The following is a 20,321-nucleotide window of genomic DNA, read 5'->3' on the forward strand; positions in this document are numbered from 1 at the left end:
TTTTCATCCTGCGCACCGGCAAACGGGCCGATGACATCAATCAGGGTATGAAACACATTCTATTGATTTTGGAATCTTGGCTGCAGCTGCCAGATTCCTCGAGAGACATTGAGTCCTGGACAAGAACCCCCAAGCTCAACACGTTTGTAGTCGACGATTGCTTTTTCCAGAAAAGAGCTTCTAACCACCAGGGCCTGGGCCAGCTTCTTCCTCCAGTGTCTGTTCCCGCCGAAGGGCGAGTTCGTCCCCCGCGAGAGGCAAGCCTTCACCCCCTGGCCTGGAAGCCGAGGCTGTGATCTGGGCCCTTGCGCCTTTTTTCAGGATAGTTTTTGGTGAGTGAGGAGAACATGTACAGGGTCCTGCCCACCCCCGGCGTCGGCGTGGGAGTCGATTTGGGGTCTCCGGGCGTTTTTTTTTTCCTGCGCCGCAGCGACCCTGGCCTCTGGGAATGAGATCCCACGACTCCTGTGAGTTTTACAAAATAGCATCATTATATTGTAATCGTAAAAGCTAGCTCTGCATCTTAGGCAAAAAAGCAAGAAAAGAAGGTTAAGTAACAGTTACTTTTACTTTTTGTAAGCGTCCCTGGTGCCCGGAGCGGGTGTAGACGCCGCCGCGGCTGGCTGGGAGGCCCAGCCAGGAGGCCCCGCTGTGACTCTCCATTGTTCGCGCGGCCCGGGCTGACTCGTTCTAAATGCTTCTCTTTGTGTTTTCCCTCCGCGAGCGCGCACAGATGGTTGCTCTAAGAGGCGTATTCTTTCCTCAGACCAAAGAAATCTAGTCTTTGAGAGTTCCGATGCACGAGTCAGCTAAACTATATGAGTTAAACTCCAGTTTCCTGAGAGCTAGAAATATCTGCTCCGCCCCACCCTGATGGGAAGTGCCCACAGTTCGTGTTTCGCCACCAAGTGGCTCAAATCTGGAGGATTTCTTTGGTGTCCAGGGCAAAACCGTGAGTGGTTTTTAGGGCAGTGAAGCTGCAGTGTCGGCCCAGCTGCTGCAGAGGGAGGGATGTGTGTGCGAGGAGGGGGCGCGTGCGCGCACAGGCTCCTTAATCATCAGTTCTTTATGAAATTGTTACGGTGGAAATGGTGGACATTATACTGGGATATAGGAACGAAGAAGATAGCAGAACTGAATGGCATCCTCCACGGTATCTTGTGGGGTTTTTTGGGGGGCAAGTAAATACGGGTCGTTTGGCATGGCCTGTGGGCTGGCAGGGATATCGACAGGGGCCACTTTGTAGGCCATAGAAGCCACTTTACGCCCAGGGTGAGGTATAATGTTTTGAAGGTGATGACGCCGGGGGGCGGCTCTTTCCAGTAAGAGCTCCAGGGCCAGAGACTCTGGGTTTGGTTTTGGAAAGATAAGGTGACCAGTTCTGGGGCTGACCCTGAGTTTCTGGGTTTTTTTTTTTAAACGATGTGTATTTTCCTGATTAAAAAAAAATCAATTCTTATTTTCGAAAATTGAAATTAAATAAAAAAGCTCAAAGGAGAAAAAAAAATGAATTACCTATTATTCCACTGTCCAATAATTAACATTTTGGTGTGTGTGTGTGTGTGTGTGTTTTTTTCTGTTCTTGTTTTTTTGCAGTACGCGGGCCTCTCACTGTTGTGGCCTCTCCCGTTGCGGAGCACAGGCTGCGGACGCGCAGGCTCAGTGGCCATGGCTCACGGGCCCAGCCGCTCCGCAGCATGTGGGATCTTCCCGGACCAGGGCACAAACCCGTGGCCCCTGCATTGGCAGGCAGACTCTCAACCACTGCGCCACCAGGGAAGCCCTGTTTTTTCTTTTTAATGCATATTTTATTCAAACAAAAATGGAATCGCTGTATTCAAGAGAATTGAAAACATATGCCCACACAGAAGACACCTGTGTATGAATGTTCACAACAGCATTATTCCTAACTGCCAAAAAGTGGAAACAATTCAGATATGTCCATCAGCTGATGAGTGGATCAACAAAAAGTGGTCTATCCATTTAATGGAATATTATTTGGGACTAAAAAGATTGAAATGCCAATACATGCGGCAACGTGGGTGAACTTTCAAAACATTATGCTAAAAAGAAGCCAGACACACAGACAGCATGTTATGTGATTCCACTTTTATGAAACGTACAGAATAGGCATATCTATAGAGACAGAAACTAGATTAGCGGCTGGCAGGGGCTGGGGGAAATGAGGTTTCTTTTTGGGGTGATGAAATGTTCTGGAATTACATATGTGATAGTTGCACAACTCTGTGAATGTACTAAAAACTGCTGGATTGTACACTTTAAAAAAGATGAATTTTGGGCTTCCCTGGTGGTGCAGTGGTTGAGAGTCTGCCTGCCGATGCAGGGGATGTGGGTTCGTGCCCCGGTCCGGGAGGATCCCACATGCCGCGGAGCGGCTGGGCCCGTGAGCCATGGCCGCTGAACCTACGCGGCCAGAACCCGTGCTCCGCAACGGGAGAGGCCACAACAGTGAGAGGGCCGCATACAGAAAAAAAAAAAAAAAAAAAGATGAATTTTATGGTACGTGAATCATATCTCAAAAAAGCTGTTATTAAAGCAAAAGCAGATATAATCTCACTATACCTAGTAATATATTATGAACATTTCCCTAATATTCCTAATAACTACTCGTCTATAATATTTCTGTTTTCAAGTATCAAAGTAATGCACATTCATTCTAAAAAAAAATTAAATAATGCAGAAGAGTGAACAGAAGAAAGTGAAGTATTTCTCCCCCTGCCCAACTTCAACACCTTCCGAGTACCTGCTTAAAAATTATTTTTATCTCATACTCTTCTATTCATAGAACCTTCAGTTTCAGTGCAAGCCCACTGCCTTGTTTCATTTTTAATTTTCCTCTTCCCCCCCAACTCTGCTTTCATTCTCCCCTTTGTCGCCACTTACTCTAATGTGTTCATTACATGTTCTAAATTATGCAAGTATCCCTGGAAAATATCATGTTTTTGTATGGGTTTCTAATTTTCGGAAGTGGTTATTGTGCTATTAATTCTTTTTACACAGCACATTCTGAGGCCTCTGCATGTTCTTGGGTGATATTATTCCATAGTAAAATTCACCATATTTAGCTTCTCTATTTCCCTAATGAGGGACACCTGGCTCGCCTCCAGCTCTGTCACAGTGAACAGTGTGGTGTATATGCTCCCTTAAGGACTTTAGTGGGATCTTTGGATCTATCACTCTGCGACAAATACCCAGGTATGGGGCAGTATACCGGGGCAAAGGACATATTCTTATTTAATTTAAATACAATCATTTGCTTTCTGGAATGGATATGCCAGTTTATATTCCCTTCTTCCCCCTGTGGACAATAATTTTCATCTCCCCACATCCTTTGCCAACACTTGGTAGCATCAAACTTTCTAATTTTTATTAATTTGATGGGTTGAAAGTAATATCTCGTTTGAGTTTTTGCATTTCTTTTTGTTTCTATAATTACTAGGGAATTTAATCACTTCTTCATATGCTTGTTTGACATCTGGTGTTCTGTTAAGTGAACTGTCTATTCATTGCTCATTTTTTCTGTTGGGTTTTCTCACTTTTTCTTGTTGATCTGCAGGAGCTCTGAAAAATCTAGATACTAAACCTCTTCTACTGACAAGATGTTGCAGTCTCCTCTAGTCTGACATCTGTTAACTTTGTTTGGTATGTTTTGCTGAACGGAAGTATTTAATTTAATATAGTGAAATCCATTTAATTTTCCCCCTGCTCCGAGGTGCTAAAGATATTTTCCAATGTTTTTTGCTATTCACTTTCTAATTTTACATTACTACTATTTTTTAAAAGTATTTATTTATTTATTTATGGCTGCGTCGAGTCTTAGTTGCGGCACGCGGGCTCCAGAGCGCATGGGCTCTCTAGTTGCAGCACCTGGGCTTAGTTGCCCTGCGGCATGTGGGATCTTAGTTCCCCGACCAGGGGTTGAACCCATGTTCCCTGCTTCGGAAGGTGGATTCTTAACCGCTGGACCACCAGGGAAGTCCCTACATTACTACTATTAACAGACCTTTTTCCATGTATGTATCAATACACCCATAATTTGTTTGTTAAAAATACGATAAAACAATGTATATTGTTAGGTAACTCTTTTCCATCCTCCAGCAAATTGTATGGACATTCTCCTATGTGTCTGTTTCAGATCTTCTTACTTTTTAATGGCTGCATAAATGCCATAATGGCTCCTCTATGAATGCACCATAACTTCTTTAACAATTTCCTTACTCATAGAAAATTGACAGTACTCTAAAAAATGCCTGGTGCTTGTTCAAGTATTTTTAGGCTAGATTGCCATAGGCAGAATTGCTGGTTCAATGATTGTATTTAATTTTGACTTACTGACAAATTACTCTCCAAAAATGTTGCAGTGATTTGTATTCCCATCAACAGTGTTCAAACATGATTTGCTGCTGTTGTAGTTGCTACATAAATTAACCCAATTATTATAGGCTAGCAATGTTTCCAATGGTGGTACTTCTACTGGTCTTTCAATTCCTTCAGTCTCTGATGACGACTTCACTGTCAGAGTAGTGGTGGTGTGGCCCAGGCACCACCGGCCACCGTTTTGATGCATGAACTGCAGCTCGTCTCTTCATCTGGGTTTTGCCACAGAAGGAGCAGGTGTCCTTGGCATGTGGGCTGATTTTCTTCATGATCTTCCTGTGGGAGGCACTATGTTGACATCTTTCTGTATTGACGATGGTTCTAACCTTCCTGGTGCATTTAGCCACATCGCCTCAAACTAGGTCCAAGCCCAGAGAGGAACCAAACATGGTTTGTTTTTTTGGGGGTTTTAATTTAATTTAATTTTTATTTTATATTGGAGTACAGTTGATTTACAAAGTTGTGTTAGTTTCAGGTGTACAGCAAAGTGATTCAGTTATACATATACATATATCCATTCTTTTTCAGATTCTTTTCCCAACAGGTTATTACAGAATATCGAGTAGAGTTTCCTGTGCTATACAGTAGGTCCTTGGTTTTTTAAAATTAATTAATTAATTAATTTTTGGCCACGTCGGGTCTTTGTTGCTGCACGTGGGCTTTCTCTAGTTGCAGCAAGCAGGGGTTACTCTTCGTTGCGGTGCATGGGCTTCTCACTGCAGTGGCTTCTCTTGTTGCGGAGCATGGGCTCTAGGTGCGCAGGCTTTAGTAGTTGTGCGGGCTCAGTAGTTGTGGCTCACGGGCTTAGTTGCTCTGTGGCATGTGGGATCTTCCCGGACCAGGGCTCGAACCCATGCCCTCTGCATTGGCAGGCGGATTCTTAACCACTGCGCCACCAGGGAAGTTCCCAGGAGGTCCTTGTTGATTATCTGTTTTACATATAGTAGTGTGTATGTGTTAATCACAAACTCCTAATTTATCCCTCCCCCTCCACCTTTTTCCTTTGGTAACCATAAGTTTGTTTTCAAAGTCTGAGTCTCTTTCTATTTTGTAAATAAGTTCATTTGCATCATTTTTTTTTAGATTCCAAATATAAGCAATAACATATGAGATTTGTCTTTCTCTGTCTGACTTACTTCACTTAGTATGCTACTCTCTAGATTCCTGTATGTTGCTGCAAATTGCATTAGTTCCTTCTTTTTAATGGCTGAGTAAAGTTACATTGTATATATAGTACCACGTCTTCTTTAACCATTCCTCTGTTGATGGACATTTAAGTTGCTTCCGTGTCTTGGCTACTGTAGATAGTGCCGCAATGAACATTGAGGTGTATATATCTTTTCGAATTATGGTTTTCCCCACATATATGCCGAGGAGTGGGATTGCTGGACCATATGGTAGCTCTATTTTTAGCTTTTTTAAGGAACCTCCTTACTATTCTCCATAGTGGCTGTACCAACTTACATTCCCACCAACAGTGTAGATGGGTTCCCTTTTCTCCACACCCTCTCCAGCATTTATTGTTTGTAGACTTTTCAATGATGGCCATTCTGACTGGTGTGAGGTGATACCTCATTGTAGTTTTGATTTGCATTTCTCTAATAATTAGTGATGTTGAGCAGCTTTTCATGTGCTTCTTGGTCATCTGTGTGTCTTCTTTGGAGAAATGTCTATATAGGTCTTCTGCCTATTTTTTGATTGGGTCATTTGTTATTTTGATATTGAGCTGCATGAGCTGTTTGTATATTTTGGAGATTAATCCCTTGTCAGTTGCTTCATTTGCAAATATTTTCTCCTATTTTGAGGGTTGTCTTTTCATTTTGTTTATGGTTTCCTTTGCTGTGCAAAATCTTTTAATTTTAATTAGGTCCCATTTGTTTCTTTTTGTTTTTATTTTCATTACTCTAGGAGGTGGATCCAAAAAGACATTGCTGTAATTTATGTCAGAGAGTGCTCTGCCTATGTTTTCCTCTAAGAGTTTTATAGTATCCAGACTTACATTTAGGTCTTTAATTCATTTTGAGTTTATTTTTGTGTATGGTGTTAGAGAATGTTCTAATTTCATTCTTTTACCTGTAGCTGTTCAGTTTTCCCAGCACCACTTATTGAAGAAACTGTCTTTTCTCTGTTGTGTATTCTTGCCTCCTTTGTCATAGATTAACTGAGGTGTGTGGATTTATTTCTGGGCTTTCTATCCTATTCCATTGATATATAAGTCTGTCTTTGTGCCAGTACCATACTGTTTTAATGACTATAGCTTTGTAGTATAGTCTGAAGTCAGGGAGCCTGATTCCTCCAGCTCTGTTTTTCTTTCTCAAGATTGCTGTGGCTCTTTGAGGTCTTTTTTGTCTCTATACAGATTTTAAGATTTTTTTGTTATGGTTATTGAAAAATGCCATTGGTAAATTAGTAGGGATTGCAATGACTCTGTAGATTGCCTTGAGTAGTACAGGCATTTTGACAATATTTATTCTCCCAATCCAAGAGCGTGGTATATCTTTCCATCTTTTTTTTGTCATCTTCAATTTCTTTCATCAGCATCTTATAATTTTCTGAGTACAGGTCTTTTGCCTTCTTAGATAGGTTTATTCCTAGGTATTTTATTCTTTTTGATGAGATAGTAAATGGGATTGTTTCCTTAATTTCTCTTTCTAGTCTTTCCTTGTTAGTGTATAGGAATGCAAGAGATTTCTGTGCATTAATTTTGTATCCTGCAACTTTACCGAATTCATTGATGAGCTCTAGTAGTTTTCTGCTTGAGTCTTTAGGATTTTCTACATATAGAATCATGTCATCTGCGAACAGTGACAGTTTTACTTCTTCTTTTCCAATTTGGATCCCCTTTATTTCTTTTTCTTCTCTGATTGCCATGGCTAGGACTTCCAAAACTATGTTGAATAATAGTGGTGAGAGTGGACATCCTTGTCTTGTTCCTGATCTTAGAGGAAATGCTTTCAGCTTTTCACCATTGAGTATGATGTTAGCTGTGGGTTTGTCATATATGGCTTTTATTATGTTGAGGTATGTTTCTTCTATGCCCACTTTCTGGAGGGTTTTTATCATAAATAGGTGCGAACCAAACATGATTTTTAATGGAGACAGTATAGTTAGGACTAAGGAGATTCTGCTGTAACATCAGAGAGACCTGGTTTGAATCTTGTCTCTGCCTCTTAGTTGTGTGACTTTCTCAGTTTCCTCATCTGTAAAACGTGGGGTGGGGATGTGGAGAAAATTAAATAAACATTAAATGTAGAGACCTTGTACACTACCTGGCACTAACTCTCTACTCTGAGAAATTTATAAATATTGTTTTGTTTTTGTTTTTGTTTTTTTGCGGTACGTGGGCCTCTCACTGTTGTGGCCTCTCCCGTTGCGGAGCACAGGCTCCGGATGCGCAGGCTTAGCGGCCATGGCTCACGGGCCCAGCCGCTCCGCAGCATGTGGGATCTTCCCGGACCAGGGCACAAACCCGTGTCCCCTGCATCGGCAGGTGGACTCTCAACCACTGCGCCACCAGGGAAGACCCATAAATATTGTTTTTAATTTAATTTAATTTATTTTTTTTTGGCTGTGCCACATGGCTTGCAGGATCTTAGTTCCCTGACCAGGGATCGAACCCTGGGCACCGCAGTGAAGACGCTGAGTCCTAACCAATGGATGGCCAGGGAATTCCTATAAATGTTGTTATTTAGCACATAATAATTCTAGGTACCACTACACCCATTTCTGAACATGTCTTTGCTATTTCCTCGTCTGCTTTAGCTTTTGTTCAGTTGACAGCCTCAGATAGTCCTGGTTCCATTCCATCCCTTACACCCTCTTCCTGTTCTTTCCAGCATCCTCAGAGTCATAGTGGAAGGATGGGGACTCAGAAGACTTAACAGCACTGTGCACCCCATGCCTGCCTGCACCTCTGCCAGTCTAAACCTGGTGAAGGAAATCAGCCTATTTGGCTCCATTTTACTTGTAAGTTGAAAAGAAAGGGCCAAAAGAGGGACTGGTGTCTGAGGAAGCCTCCTGAAAAGAACAGAAGAGCCAGGCACACCGACAGTGACTCTGCACTATCGTTCCTGCTATCAGCAAAGACGGGTGATGGTTAGAGCCTGCCATCTGTGAGGGGACCCTGTCAGAGGGCAGCAGTGAGGAAGATGTGGGAGGGGAGGTACGGAAAACACGGGCGGAGGCTTCTGGACTTGTTTTTCTCCTGCATTCTGAACTTTCACTTCCCAGTGGGAACTGAGATCCTTGCCCCCCAAATCCTTGCTTCCCATCCCATGATTTGAAATAACAAAGTCCATGCAGCAAGAATGGAATGTCTACAGCTCTCCTAGAGGGAGTTTACTTTTCAGGAACAGCACAGAGTTGGGAGGGTTGGTCTTTTGCCCCGCCCCATAGTGTCCTAAATTGTTGAAAATTTCAAACCGCTACAGTAAGAGAAATAATGAGTTAAAGTTTTTTCCATAGAAGCAACTGAATCGTACTGGCATGCTTAGGTTTACAGAAAACATTAAAAAGATTCACAGTACTATAGAATAAACATAGAATAAATATTCCCTAATATCATACATGGAGCTAAGATAGTGATACAACAAATTCCCAACCAATGTAATAGTTTGGGTCAGTGGGCTTATTTGGTGGAAGTTGGCACTGGGAGCCAAGATTGCTGGCAGGGTCCCTGTAAGGGCCAAAGACCACTCCTTTAACAGAGCATGTATCTCTCATCCCAGCTTTAACTAGGTCTTGTTGCCTGCACATTCAGGGGGTATTTGTGAGTATTTAGTGAGGTAATCTATGTGACAGTGGTATACGCATGCTGTCACCTATCATATGCTTCTCTGTAGCTGATGATGATCCAAGAGAGACCCCTGTGAATGCCCCAGGATAAACTTCCTGCCACTGATGACAGAACAAATCAAAGCACAGCAGACACCTGAAGGAGCTTCTTGGTGCGAAAAAAGAAAGGTGCATTATCACACATCTTGTGTAGGTAATTTATACAATATGCCCATTGGAATTTCCTCTGACAGCATCCCAATACTTCATGTAAAACAGTTCTTGAGCATTAAAAGAAACAGACCATATATCCTAGCCCGATCACTTTCAATCCCAACCAAACTTCTGTGGGAAGCTCAAGTTTCAGGCTGTGGAGTGAGTGTGAAGTTGTGAAATGCTCAAAACGAGGGGCTATTTGTGGCTGTAATGCAAGATGAGGCCAGCATGCACACTTGATCCCCGAGAGGCGGTGTCTGTCGGAAGGGCTAGCATATTTCAGTGGTTTCTGCTGAGGAGAGCACGCCAGGAAGAAAACTTAATACGGCTAGGCTGGAAGGGGGATCGCTCTGTCCCAGGTGCAGCCTGTCCTAGCAGGAAGGCTGTGTGAGGGAAACAGGTTGCTTAAATACTTTTCCAGCTCAGTTGTACAATCAGGGCTTCTCACTTAGAAGCACAGGACTGGCAGTGCCGGGCCGTCAAAGTTTCCTCCTTCCCAACATCAAGATAAAGTGAAAGCAAGCAGGCACTCGGAAAATTACTGGTGTTCTTCCTCATCAAGGCGCATGGCAGAAAATTGGTCACATTTCATTTGGGTTCAGTATTTCCTGTACTCAAAGCTATCCATAGCAGAGCCCCTAGAAAGTAGTTTCTTCTTAAAAAATTTTTTTTTAAATTAATTAATTTTTTATTTAATTTATTTTTTTGGCTGCATTGGGTCTTCGTTGCTGTGCGCGGGCTTTCGCTAGTTTTGGCGAGTGGGGGCTACTCTTCATTGCAGTGAGTGGGCTTCTCATTGCGGTGGCTTCTCTTGCTGCAGAGCACGGGCTCTAGGCACATGGGCTTCAGTAGTTGTGGCATGTGGGCTCAGTAGTTGCAGCACGCAGGCTCAGTAGTTGTGGCTCGTGGGCTCTAGAGCGCAGGCTCAGTAGCTGTGGCACACGGGCTTAGTTGCTCCGCGGCATCCTGGACCAGGGCTCGAACCCGTGTCCCCTGCATCGGCAGGCTGATTCTTGACCACTGCGCCACCAGGGAAGTCCCGAAAGTAGTTTCTATATGGCCCTCTTAAAGCACAAACTTTTATAACTGGCTTTTCTGCTTATGGTCGCTCTAAGAGGCAGAGGCATCTGAAAAGGCTTTGTGAGCCACCTCAATTTGCATTTCTGTAAGAAAGATAATTTATTCTTTAAACTGAAATTAGACATTCACCCCATATCTAGTCATCTGAGGCAGTGACATGCTTTTCCTGAGAGGAAGAGGAACCAGGCCATTTCCTGCAGTGTTCTTCCTGCCTTCAAATCTAAATGCTCTATCAATATTTTTCTACTGGGTGAATTTTATTTTGAGCAGTGATATACTACCCTCAGGGAAATTATTTACTTTGCAATAGGGTCTAAATTCAAACATCTCTATTTCTGATTCCTTGAAAATGAAACAAAGGCTGAAGTAAGAAGGACATTAAAATAGTTAATCCAAACTGCAGACTCCAGCGTTTGCCTCTGTTTCTTTCATAACTCTGGTTCCCAGGGTCAGTTGGCATGCTCATTCCCCCTGGATTTGATTGTTAGGTGGATAATGACATTCTACAAGGCAGGTTTCAAAGGCTGGACCCTGTGAAGGAAAGTGTTCAATAAATCAGAGTGTGAGCTCCATGGGAAAAGGGGTTTGCTTTTTTTCACGCTGTATCCCAGGTACAAGAACCAAGCCTGGCCCCTGATGAATGTGCGGTAGATACTTGTTGCATAACTGAGAGGAGTACTTTGCCTATATTGAACCGAGCTATTCTCAAATGCTTTCAAAACCATTTACCAATAACCGCCACTTATAACTTACTTTGAGGTGAGCATATCATTAATACGTTAAAAGGTGTTGCACGTTTAAACTACTTTTTTTGAGAAGAAAACATCCTATTGAAAACACAATATATGAGATTTAAAAAATTCCATTCATTTAACAAAGGGTTTTTACTAAATATTTGTTAAGCAACTAAAATGTTAAGACAACACATATTGTTATGAGGAAGATCATGCTGAGATGAATCAAATGGACATCACCCTCAAGACGCTTATGGTGTGGGACTTCCCTGTGGCTCAGTGGTTAAGAATCTGCCTGCCGATGCAGGGGACACGGGTTCGAGCCCTGGTCCGGGAAGATCCCACACGCCGCGGAGCAACGAAGCCAGTGCGCCACAACTACTGAGCCTGCGCTCTAGAGCCCGTGAGCCACAACTACTGAGCCCGTGAGCCACAGCTACTGAAGCCCGCGCACCTAGAGCCCGTGCTCCGCAACGAGAAAAGCCACTGCAATGAGAAGCCCGCGCACCGCAATGAAGAGCAGCCCCCGCTCTCTGCAACTAGAGAAAGCCTGCGTGCAGCAACGAAGACCCAACACGGCCAAAAATAAATAAATAAATAAATAAATTGATTCTTTAAAAAAAAAGATGCTTGTGGTGAATCTAACAGGGAGACAGACACAGACATGTGTTACTGTGTATTGTACAGGGAGTGCTGGGGGAGGACCTGGGGGATCCGGGAGGCTGACAGTTCCAGGGAGACTTCCAGGAGGAAGAGGACTGTGTCAAACACGTATCTGTGTATCCTTACAGCCGAGCAAAGAGTAGATATTCATGTTTGTTGAAGGAACGAATGATCCTTTCTTCATCACTGAGCCTGAGTCCTCAAGTTTAAAACAAAGCAAAAAACTCAAAATTAATAAATAATATGGTATTTTAGTGGATCAAAGGAAGAGACCACACCTAGATCACAGAGGGTAGAAGAAATCGAGGGTCCTGAAGCAGGTGGGGATGAAGTGCAACCTTCCAGGCTCAGGGAAGGACGTTCGTGAAGCTATGGAGGGGGAGGGAAAAATGGAGATTGCAGAAAGTCCCCGGATGTAGCTGAAACAGGTGTGGGAGATGAGGATGGAGCGGACCGAGCCTAGGAGTGAGCAGGGCAGGCTGCTGGGCCAAGGGATTGATTCCCGGGTGGGCAAAGGGAGGTGCGGGGAGCGGGTTCACCTCGGGGGAGCATCCTATCCGGGAGAAGGGATGCATTGTACTTGGACCAATGACCCAGCACAGGTGGGAAGGTGGACAGAAGAGGTCTTACTAGACCTCTTACTACTAGAGGTAGTAAGACCACTTACTAGACCTCTTACTACTAGAGGTAGTAAGACCGCTTAACTTTTCTATTCCAGGTGGAAACAGGAGCCGCGAAGATCTTATTTAGGAGATGGCCAGAGGGATTTAAAAAAAAAAAAAAAAAATCCGGAGACTTTAACGAACTGGAAATGGAAAAGACAGGTGGTTAATTATACACAGGGTCGAGGGTGAGGTGGGAGATGAGGGAAGAGGAAGGATAAAAAATGACTCCAAGCCCGAGCCTCAGTGACAGGAGTAAGGAGAGTGGCAGGAACAGTTGGTTTTATTGGGGGTGAGGGGTGAGTGTGAGAGCGTGAGGCTGGATTTAAACTTCTCAGGTGCAGTGAAGACGGCTTGCTGGGCATGTCCGTCGTGCAGTGCAAAGCCTGGGGGTGATCACACAGTAGTAGCTTGAGCAGCAGGTGTCTTGTTTTTTTAAATGATGTTTTTATTTGAATAGGTTATACTGTCACATTTGGCAAGGTGAAAATGAATTCCCCATCCCAGCCCTGGTTGCCTATTTTTTCTCTCTAGAAGGAGCCACTGTTTCCAGTTTCTTGAGGATCATTCTAGAAATATTACATACGTATGTTTTGTGTGTGCGTGCCGCGCCATGCGGCTTGTGGGATCTTAGTTCCCCAGCCGGGGACTGAACCCGGGCCTTGGAAGTGAAAGCCCTGAGGCCTAACCACTGGACCACCAGGGGATATGTGTGTGTTTTCATGCCCCCAGGAGCGTTAGGTATTTTTGTTTTTTTAAAGGCTAGAAGGCTTGTGTGTCTTTGAGACAGAAGGGAAAGAAGAAGAAGAGAGGTAGAGACTGTGCAAGAGGAGTTACTGAAGCAAGGTCTGGAGGAGGTGAGAGGACATAATCAGTGATGCAGGCATATGCTTTAGCAGGAAGAGTGGACCCTTTTCAGAGTCAGGAAGGGCAGGCTGATGGCAGTAGAGGTTTCTGATGCTGCATCACTTAGAGGACCTATGTATCCTGGCTGAATGGTGGCAGAGATGTGGGTAGAGGTAGATCAGTGGTTGAGGAAGATGAAAGAGAAGATGTAAAATAGCCACTGTGGCTACTAGAAGGTATCACAGAGCTGTCAGATCCAAAAATAATCAATCCAAAAAGGTTTATTTTGATCATTTATAAAAGAAAAATCACCATAGCAACTTAAAGTTATTTACAGATTTAAAAATAAATTTACAGAAATGTGTACACATCATATTACATTAAATAGCTTTAGTTAAGATGTTACAGGTAGTGTTGAACATACACAACAAAAACATAAATCAAGTTCTAAACCACATAAGTGCCCTCAAAGCACGCTCAAAAACCACTGGAAGATGGCCCAGGGAAAATTGGCAGAATGAGCTTTCAGAAACCAGCAGTAAAGACGGTCACCCCACTGGTTGCAGGTGCTGCGGAAGTAAGAGTCACCCTAACCTTGAGCTGAGACCAGACACTTACACGTAAGACAAAGAGAAAACATGTGAGAGTGCTTTTTTTAAATTTAATTATCCTGGTGGAGCTCATAGAACACAGGACTTGAAAATTTATACTCTGATCCCACATGAAGGTGGGATGGTGTTACTTGTGGCTAATTGGGCATCATACTTTCTTTTGCAGGTTACATGCCAGTCAGTCTTCCAGTGTGCTGGGAAGGGAAGGGTGAGGGGCATGGAAGCCATGGCTGTGGACTGCGCTGTCCCTGCCGGCTCAGGGCTTCATCCACTCGTTAACAGCCCCAGGGGAATGACACCATCCAAAGCCTTGGCGCTGACCCTGGTCTTGGATGCTGCCTCTGGTAAGTGCTGGGCACTGTCCCTGAAGCCAGAAAGGGAATGCCTGGCAGCTGCCTGGGCATGCTTCCCTCAGTGAAGTTGCCAGGCTGAATGATACAGTGGCTGGCAGCTCCGTGGAGATGCTAAAGTTTGAGATCTAAGTGTCAGGGAATGTTGATGACAGATAAGTTTTTGAGGAAAGTATACAAAAAAAGGTGTTTACCAAGGTCTGAGAATTATTATCCAGCTTAAGCAAAGGTATAGAGGGGTCCGTTTCTGCTCATCCCTTTAAGTATGGTCTTAAAAATAAACAGAACTCCCCTATTTCAGATTGCCTGACTTGCAGCCAGGTATGTGACCCTGAATTGTAAGTGCCAGCAAATGTATTATAAATAATTAAAAACAGTTAATTTTACCAATCTGGCAACTAAGTGACATTTCATGATTACAAGGCTTAAAAATTTAATACAGTACAATTTTTTCTTGTATATAGATTGCTTACACATTAAAATATCAAAGGCACTGTTAGGTTACATGATAAAAAAAAAATACAATGAGACAGGATTATTTATTGGTTCCTTCAGTTTCTGTGTCCACCGTGATCCCAAACAGCCCAGTTTTGTGCTTCACCTTTGGCGAACAGTGTGAAGAAAATGGCACCAAATACGTTGACAGCAGCAGCAATGCAGAAGACAGTTTGCCATTCTCCAATAGTGTTCTGCAGAGAAGGAAAGAAAAAAATGCAAATGAAAAAGGATTTTGTTTGTAGTCTGCTTTAAAAAAAGGTGGTGTCACAAGATTGTTTTTATATGGCAGTAGCATTATTCATAAAAACTGGAAACAACCCAAATGTCCATCAACAGTGAGATGGTGGCATATGTGTTCCATGGAATACTTACAGCAATGACAACGAATGACCCACAACAACATCGATACGCCTCACAAACAAAGAGTGCACACTGAACGATTCCACTGATATAAAGCCTGTAATCAGACAAAAAATATCTACAGTGTTAAAAAGGAGAGTGGTTCCTCTTGGTGGGGGTGAAAGAGAAAGGAAGGGCTACCTGGAGGCTTTGTGAGGGAGATAACGTTCTGTTTCTTGACTGGGTGGGCACTGGTCACACAGATGTACTAACTTTGTGAAAATTTGTCCAGCTCGTATACTTAGGATTTGTGCATTTAAAAAATGCATGTTACACTTCAATAAAAAAGTTTACTAAAAATAAAACATTGGCATGTCCTCAACTCATGTGTTGCTAGGAAAGTACTAGTATTATGCCTGCACATCATGTCCCAAGTTCTCAGGTATGGGGTGTCAGGGGCAGATCAAGTAAGAATGAGTTAAGATGGACACGAGTTCAGCCTGGCCTGAAAGATCCTGCAGGGCTCTTGAATGGCACACAACACAGAACATGGATGGGATCTGTCGGTAATAGATCAACAAGACACAGTGTGTAATCCAGTGGTATACAAATATCCAGTAGTTACCTAAATCTCTGGGTCGTGTGACTATCTTTAACAACGATTTTTTTTTTGATTTTTCACAATTTCAATGTAACCAGAGTGCTTCATTTGCAGCAGTTAGAAAAGAAAAAACCAAGCAGCTGAATTGGCAATGAGGAAGAAAAAGGAAAGGCACCAGCAAGTTGGCATGAAGTCATTTATTTAGGAAAAAAGGAAAAACACGGAGAAGGAAAGGAGTATTCTGTGGTTAATTATACTTATCTGAGATCAATGTATTCTGGTGGAAATAAAAATCTTAGAAACCATCTTAAATTTTAGGGACTATTTAGATATGCTTGCTAACAACGTGTTACCATCCTAGAGCAGAAGTTGGTCAGTAATTACTAATTACATCATATACCTGAGAGACAGGTTTAAGACAGCTTCTTAGGATTCTAAGAAAAAGCTGCTCTGTGTGATCTGCAGGATAAAATAGTACCTCACTGTTACCTGGAGGCAACTGGTGACTTAAAATCAATCAACTGTACCAGAAATTGCACAAAGCTCCTAGTTTGTTTTTTTAACAAAAACTCCACCAGTTTTTAGAGAATGCTGTTTTGTCTGTAACAGAATTGAACCTCAGACGCACTTTGACCTTTATTTCATTATTATTATTATTATTATTTGGCCACACTGCGAAGCCGACCAGGGACTGAATCCGAGCCATGGCAGTGAAAGCGCCAAATCCTAACCACTGGACTGCCAGGGACTCCCTATTTCATTATTTATTTATAATAAATAAATTATAAAGTGCAGTAAACTTTAATTGTAAGCAATTACAATTGTACAGGTAAATGTGTTTTTCCTTTTTAAAAATAATGGCCTTTTAAAAATAACATTAAACAAATGCTATAACAATAGATCTGAAATCCAGTTTGGTTCCCACTTCACAAACATTCAAGACTTTAATTCAGGAGTCCATACCTTCCCAGCAGAAGTGCCAGGACTAGCGATAATGAATGAAATTACTCGTGGTAGTGTGCTGACTTAGGTTCTTGTGTTGCCACAATGCTCCATGAAGATAAGGGTAAACATCTGTGATGGGACATACTGAGCGGTCCCAACATCCCTTTCTGTTAAGTGAGAGAAAATGGTAACAAGGAGGCACTGATTCACTTGAGTAAGGAATTAGAAATGGTAGAGCACCACCTGCAGTGAACACCCCCGTATCTGAAGTCAGAGTATTTGGTAATAAGACAATTTGTAGGCATATACTGAAATTCTAAGGATTAGATAGTGTTAATTTCATCGCAGAGACAAAACAGAGAAAATTAAGTCTCTTTTAGAGGTTTAAGTCAGCCTCTTGAAGAACACATTTCACTAGTCCTTTACATTTTCTTAAGCAGTAGAAAACTGGAGCTGGAAAGGGCCTTTGAAGTCGCTGAATTTGATTTCTTACACAATATAACTCAGTGTCTCTGCTTCAGGCCACACCAACCCCGGGCCCGCCGTGTTTCTGGGGCCTCAGTGCCCTGACACAGGCCGGGTACCAGCCCTTCCCACACCCTGGCTCACTCCTCCAGGCTCCTTCCCGCAAACTGGTTGTTCCCTCCTCTGTGTCCACAGCAAGAGCATACATTTTTTTCTGCAGCTTTTGTCACACTGTACTTTCATTACATATAATCTCTACTTTTTTTTTTTTTTTTTTCGGTACTTTCGTGGTTCCATTTCTGGCATAATTCTACATTGCCAATTTTTATTTGTTCAAACCAAAGATACAAGTTATTTATCTGGTATAATATCACAACTTTTAAGTACTTGTGTGGTTTCAGTTACAAGATCTTCATTTAACTTAGTTCTATTGTTCTGTCTAAAATTCAAAGTGTTCTTTGAAAATATACTTTCCTACCTATTACAGTATTTAGCTCTCTGTTGCTGTAAGTAATTGCATAAGAATAGACATTCAGAATTTTATCCTTAATTAAAATATACTCAACTTTGACACAGGTGTGCAGCTTCAAATGAACTATTTAGAGCTTTTCAGTTTATAGGCAAATTATCTACTTACCTCAGGGGTCAGACTTCTAGCAATGATGGGTCCAATCATTCCAGGTATAGTGGCAAATGTATTTGTGATGCCCAGGAGGATACCAGCATACCTGCAGAAACATTTTCATAGAGGTTTATAATTGTGTTACACATTTTTTTGGGGGGCGGGGGGCACCGTGCCACTTGTGGGATCTTAGTTCGCCAACCAGGGATCGAACCCGTGCCCCCTGCAATGGAAGCGCGGAATCCTAACCACTGGACCGCCAGGGAATTCCCTGCATCACACATTTAAATAGCTTCTGTCCATAGATAGCTAGACCATTCCCAGGCTGTATTCTTGTGAAATTTTATGTCTAAATGAAACGTCTTACTGAAATAGGACTAAATATTTGGGGAGTGAAAAACTTACATTTCAATAGTTATAACATCATATAGAGAAACACAGCCATTGAAATGATCCCTTTTACAGTGAAATAGAAAAGTGCTGAGATATGATTTTCATACAAGGCTGTATCTAGATAGGAAGCTTCATGTGCCTTAAAATTTTTTAAGTTAAAAAGAGAATTTATTTCCTGATTACAAAATTTATGTCATTGTTAAAAATTTTAAAAAAATATTACAAAGAAAGTAAAATTACTTATAATCCTTCTATATAGAGATAATCAATATTAACATTTTGGTAAATATCCTAATTATTTTTTTCTGTATATATTTTTAATATATTATAGAAATGAGATCATACTGAACACACAATTTCACAACTTACCTGTTCAACTTATTACGTATCTTCTTGTCGCTAAATCCTTGCACACTGTCCCAGAAATAGACAAGTTGGGTTTATATATATTGTAGTGTTTGACAAAAATGCATTTTGAACTCTGTCTTTTCAGAATCTTTACTGTCCTCAAAGCTAGTACTTTGTGTTTTAAGAGGTACTCGTTCTCTAATTCAAGTTTGCTAATTCTGACTCCATAGTCTCCCTGAAAACTCATGTTTTATTCCCCTTTATTATTTCCAGTAGCCAGTGCAACATCTATGCTCATTCAATATGTACTGACCACAGAAGTGTGTGTGACCCGCAGGTGTTCAGGCCCACGCGTGGTCCTGTGAGGCTGCACTTGGTCCTGTGAGGCTGGAGCTTGTCCCACGGAGACCAGCACCCCTTCTGCGCTTTGGCGCCAAAGGGTCGTACAGTATGCAACATTTCGGATTACATGCTAGGGTTGCTGAACATTATTTTAAGTTGTTGTGTGTATCGATAGTTGTGTGTGTCAAATGAAGAACCTGGGATTTTGTCCTGTAGATGGCCCTACATTCTGGAGTTTGTAGACTGAGGCATCATTTAACATAGAGTTATGTCCCCTGTATTTCCTGCACACTGGTAGTATCTAGACTCGAGATCCTAAAGGGTTCATTAGATTTAGGTTTGATATTTTTAGCAAAAAAACTTAATGGTGGTGGTGGAGTTAAAAACTAGTTAAGCAGGGACTTCCCTGGTGGCACAGTCGTTGGGAATCCGCCTGCCAATGCAGGGGACACGGGTTAGGGCCCTGGTCCGGGAAGATCCCACATGCCGCAGAGCAACTAAGCCCGTGCACCACAACTACTGAGCCTGCGCTCTAGAGCCCGCAAGCCACAACTACTGAGCCCGCGAGCCACAACTACTGAAGCCCGTGCGCCTAGAGCCCGTGCTCCACAACAAGAGAAGCCACCGCAATGAGAAGCCCATGCACCGCAACAAAGAGTAGCCCCCGCCTGCCACAACTAGAGAAAGCCCGCGTGCAGCAACAGGGACCCAAGGCAGCCAAAAATAAATAAATTTATTAAAAAAAAATTAGTTAAGCAAGTAAATGGCATTTATTAACTTATTTTTCATAAAAGTCACCTAGGTATATTCAAAGTCCAATTAGAGCTTTTAATTGTTTAATGAGATAATCAGTATTATAAAATTGTGGTCAAAATTAAAGAAACTTGATGTTTATTAGACCATTATAGTCTTATTGTGGGATAATACTATTTCTATTAGGGTTTAGGATCCTCAATACCTTGGTTGCAGACTACTTATCTGAAATTCCTCTCCCCATTTTAGACATGGAAAAGTGCCTGCAATGGACTGAGTTGTGTCCTCCCCCAATCCATGCCTCCAATGTGACTGTATTTGGAGACAGGGCTTTTAGGAATTAATTAAGGTTAAATGAGGTCATAAAGGTAGGGTCTCAACCTAATAGGATTGGTGGCCTGCCAAGAAGAGGAAGAAAGAGAGATCGGGCTCTCGTCTCTGTGAGCATATATGGAGGAAAGGCCACGCGTGAGGACACAGTGAAAAGGTGACTGTCTGCAAACCAGCAAGAGAGCCTTCACCAGAACCTAACCCTGCTGGCACCCTGACCACGGACTTCTAGCCTCCAGAACTGTGAGGAAATCAATTTCTGTTTTTTAAGCTACTCAGCCACATGGTGTTTTGTATGGCATCCTGAGTTGATTGACATAGTGCCTAAATAAAATACCCTGCTGAATCTCAT

At 42.4% G+C, this 20,321-nt stretch overlaps 1 protein-coding gene across 1 annotated transcript in view; it reads right to left on the reverse strand.

The window, feature by feature from the left end:
* Positions 1–13,637: 13,637 nt before the first annotated feature.
* The window catches only part of SLC17A5 (solute carrier family 17 member 5), a 46,860-nt gene continuing 40,176 nt past the window's right edge, over positions 13,638–20,321 (reverse strand). The window contains exons 10-11 of the mRNA XM_007458408.1: positions 17,819–17,909; positions 13,638–15,022 (exon numbers count right to left, since the gene is read on the reverse strand). Of these exons, the coding sequence (XP_007458470.1) occupies positions 14,885–15,022; positions 17,819–17,909 (229 nt within the window). The 3' untranslated portion in view covers positions 13,638–14,884. The remainder of the gene's footprint in view (positions 15,023–17,818; positions 17,910–20,321) is intronic.

This window comes from Lipotes vexillifer, unplaced genomic scaffold (genome assembly GCF_000442215.2).
Source record: "Lipotes vexillifer unplaced genomic scaffold, Lipotes_vexillifer_v1.1 scaffold2, whole genome shotgun sequence".
In the NCBI taxonomy this organism is placed as follows: Eukaryota; Metazoa; Chordata; class Mammalia; order Artiodactyla; family Lipotidae; genus Lipotes; species Lipotes vexillifer.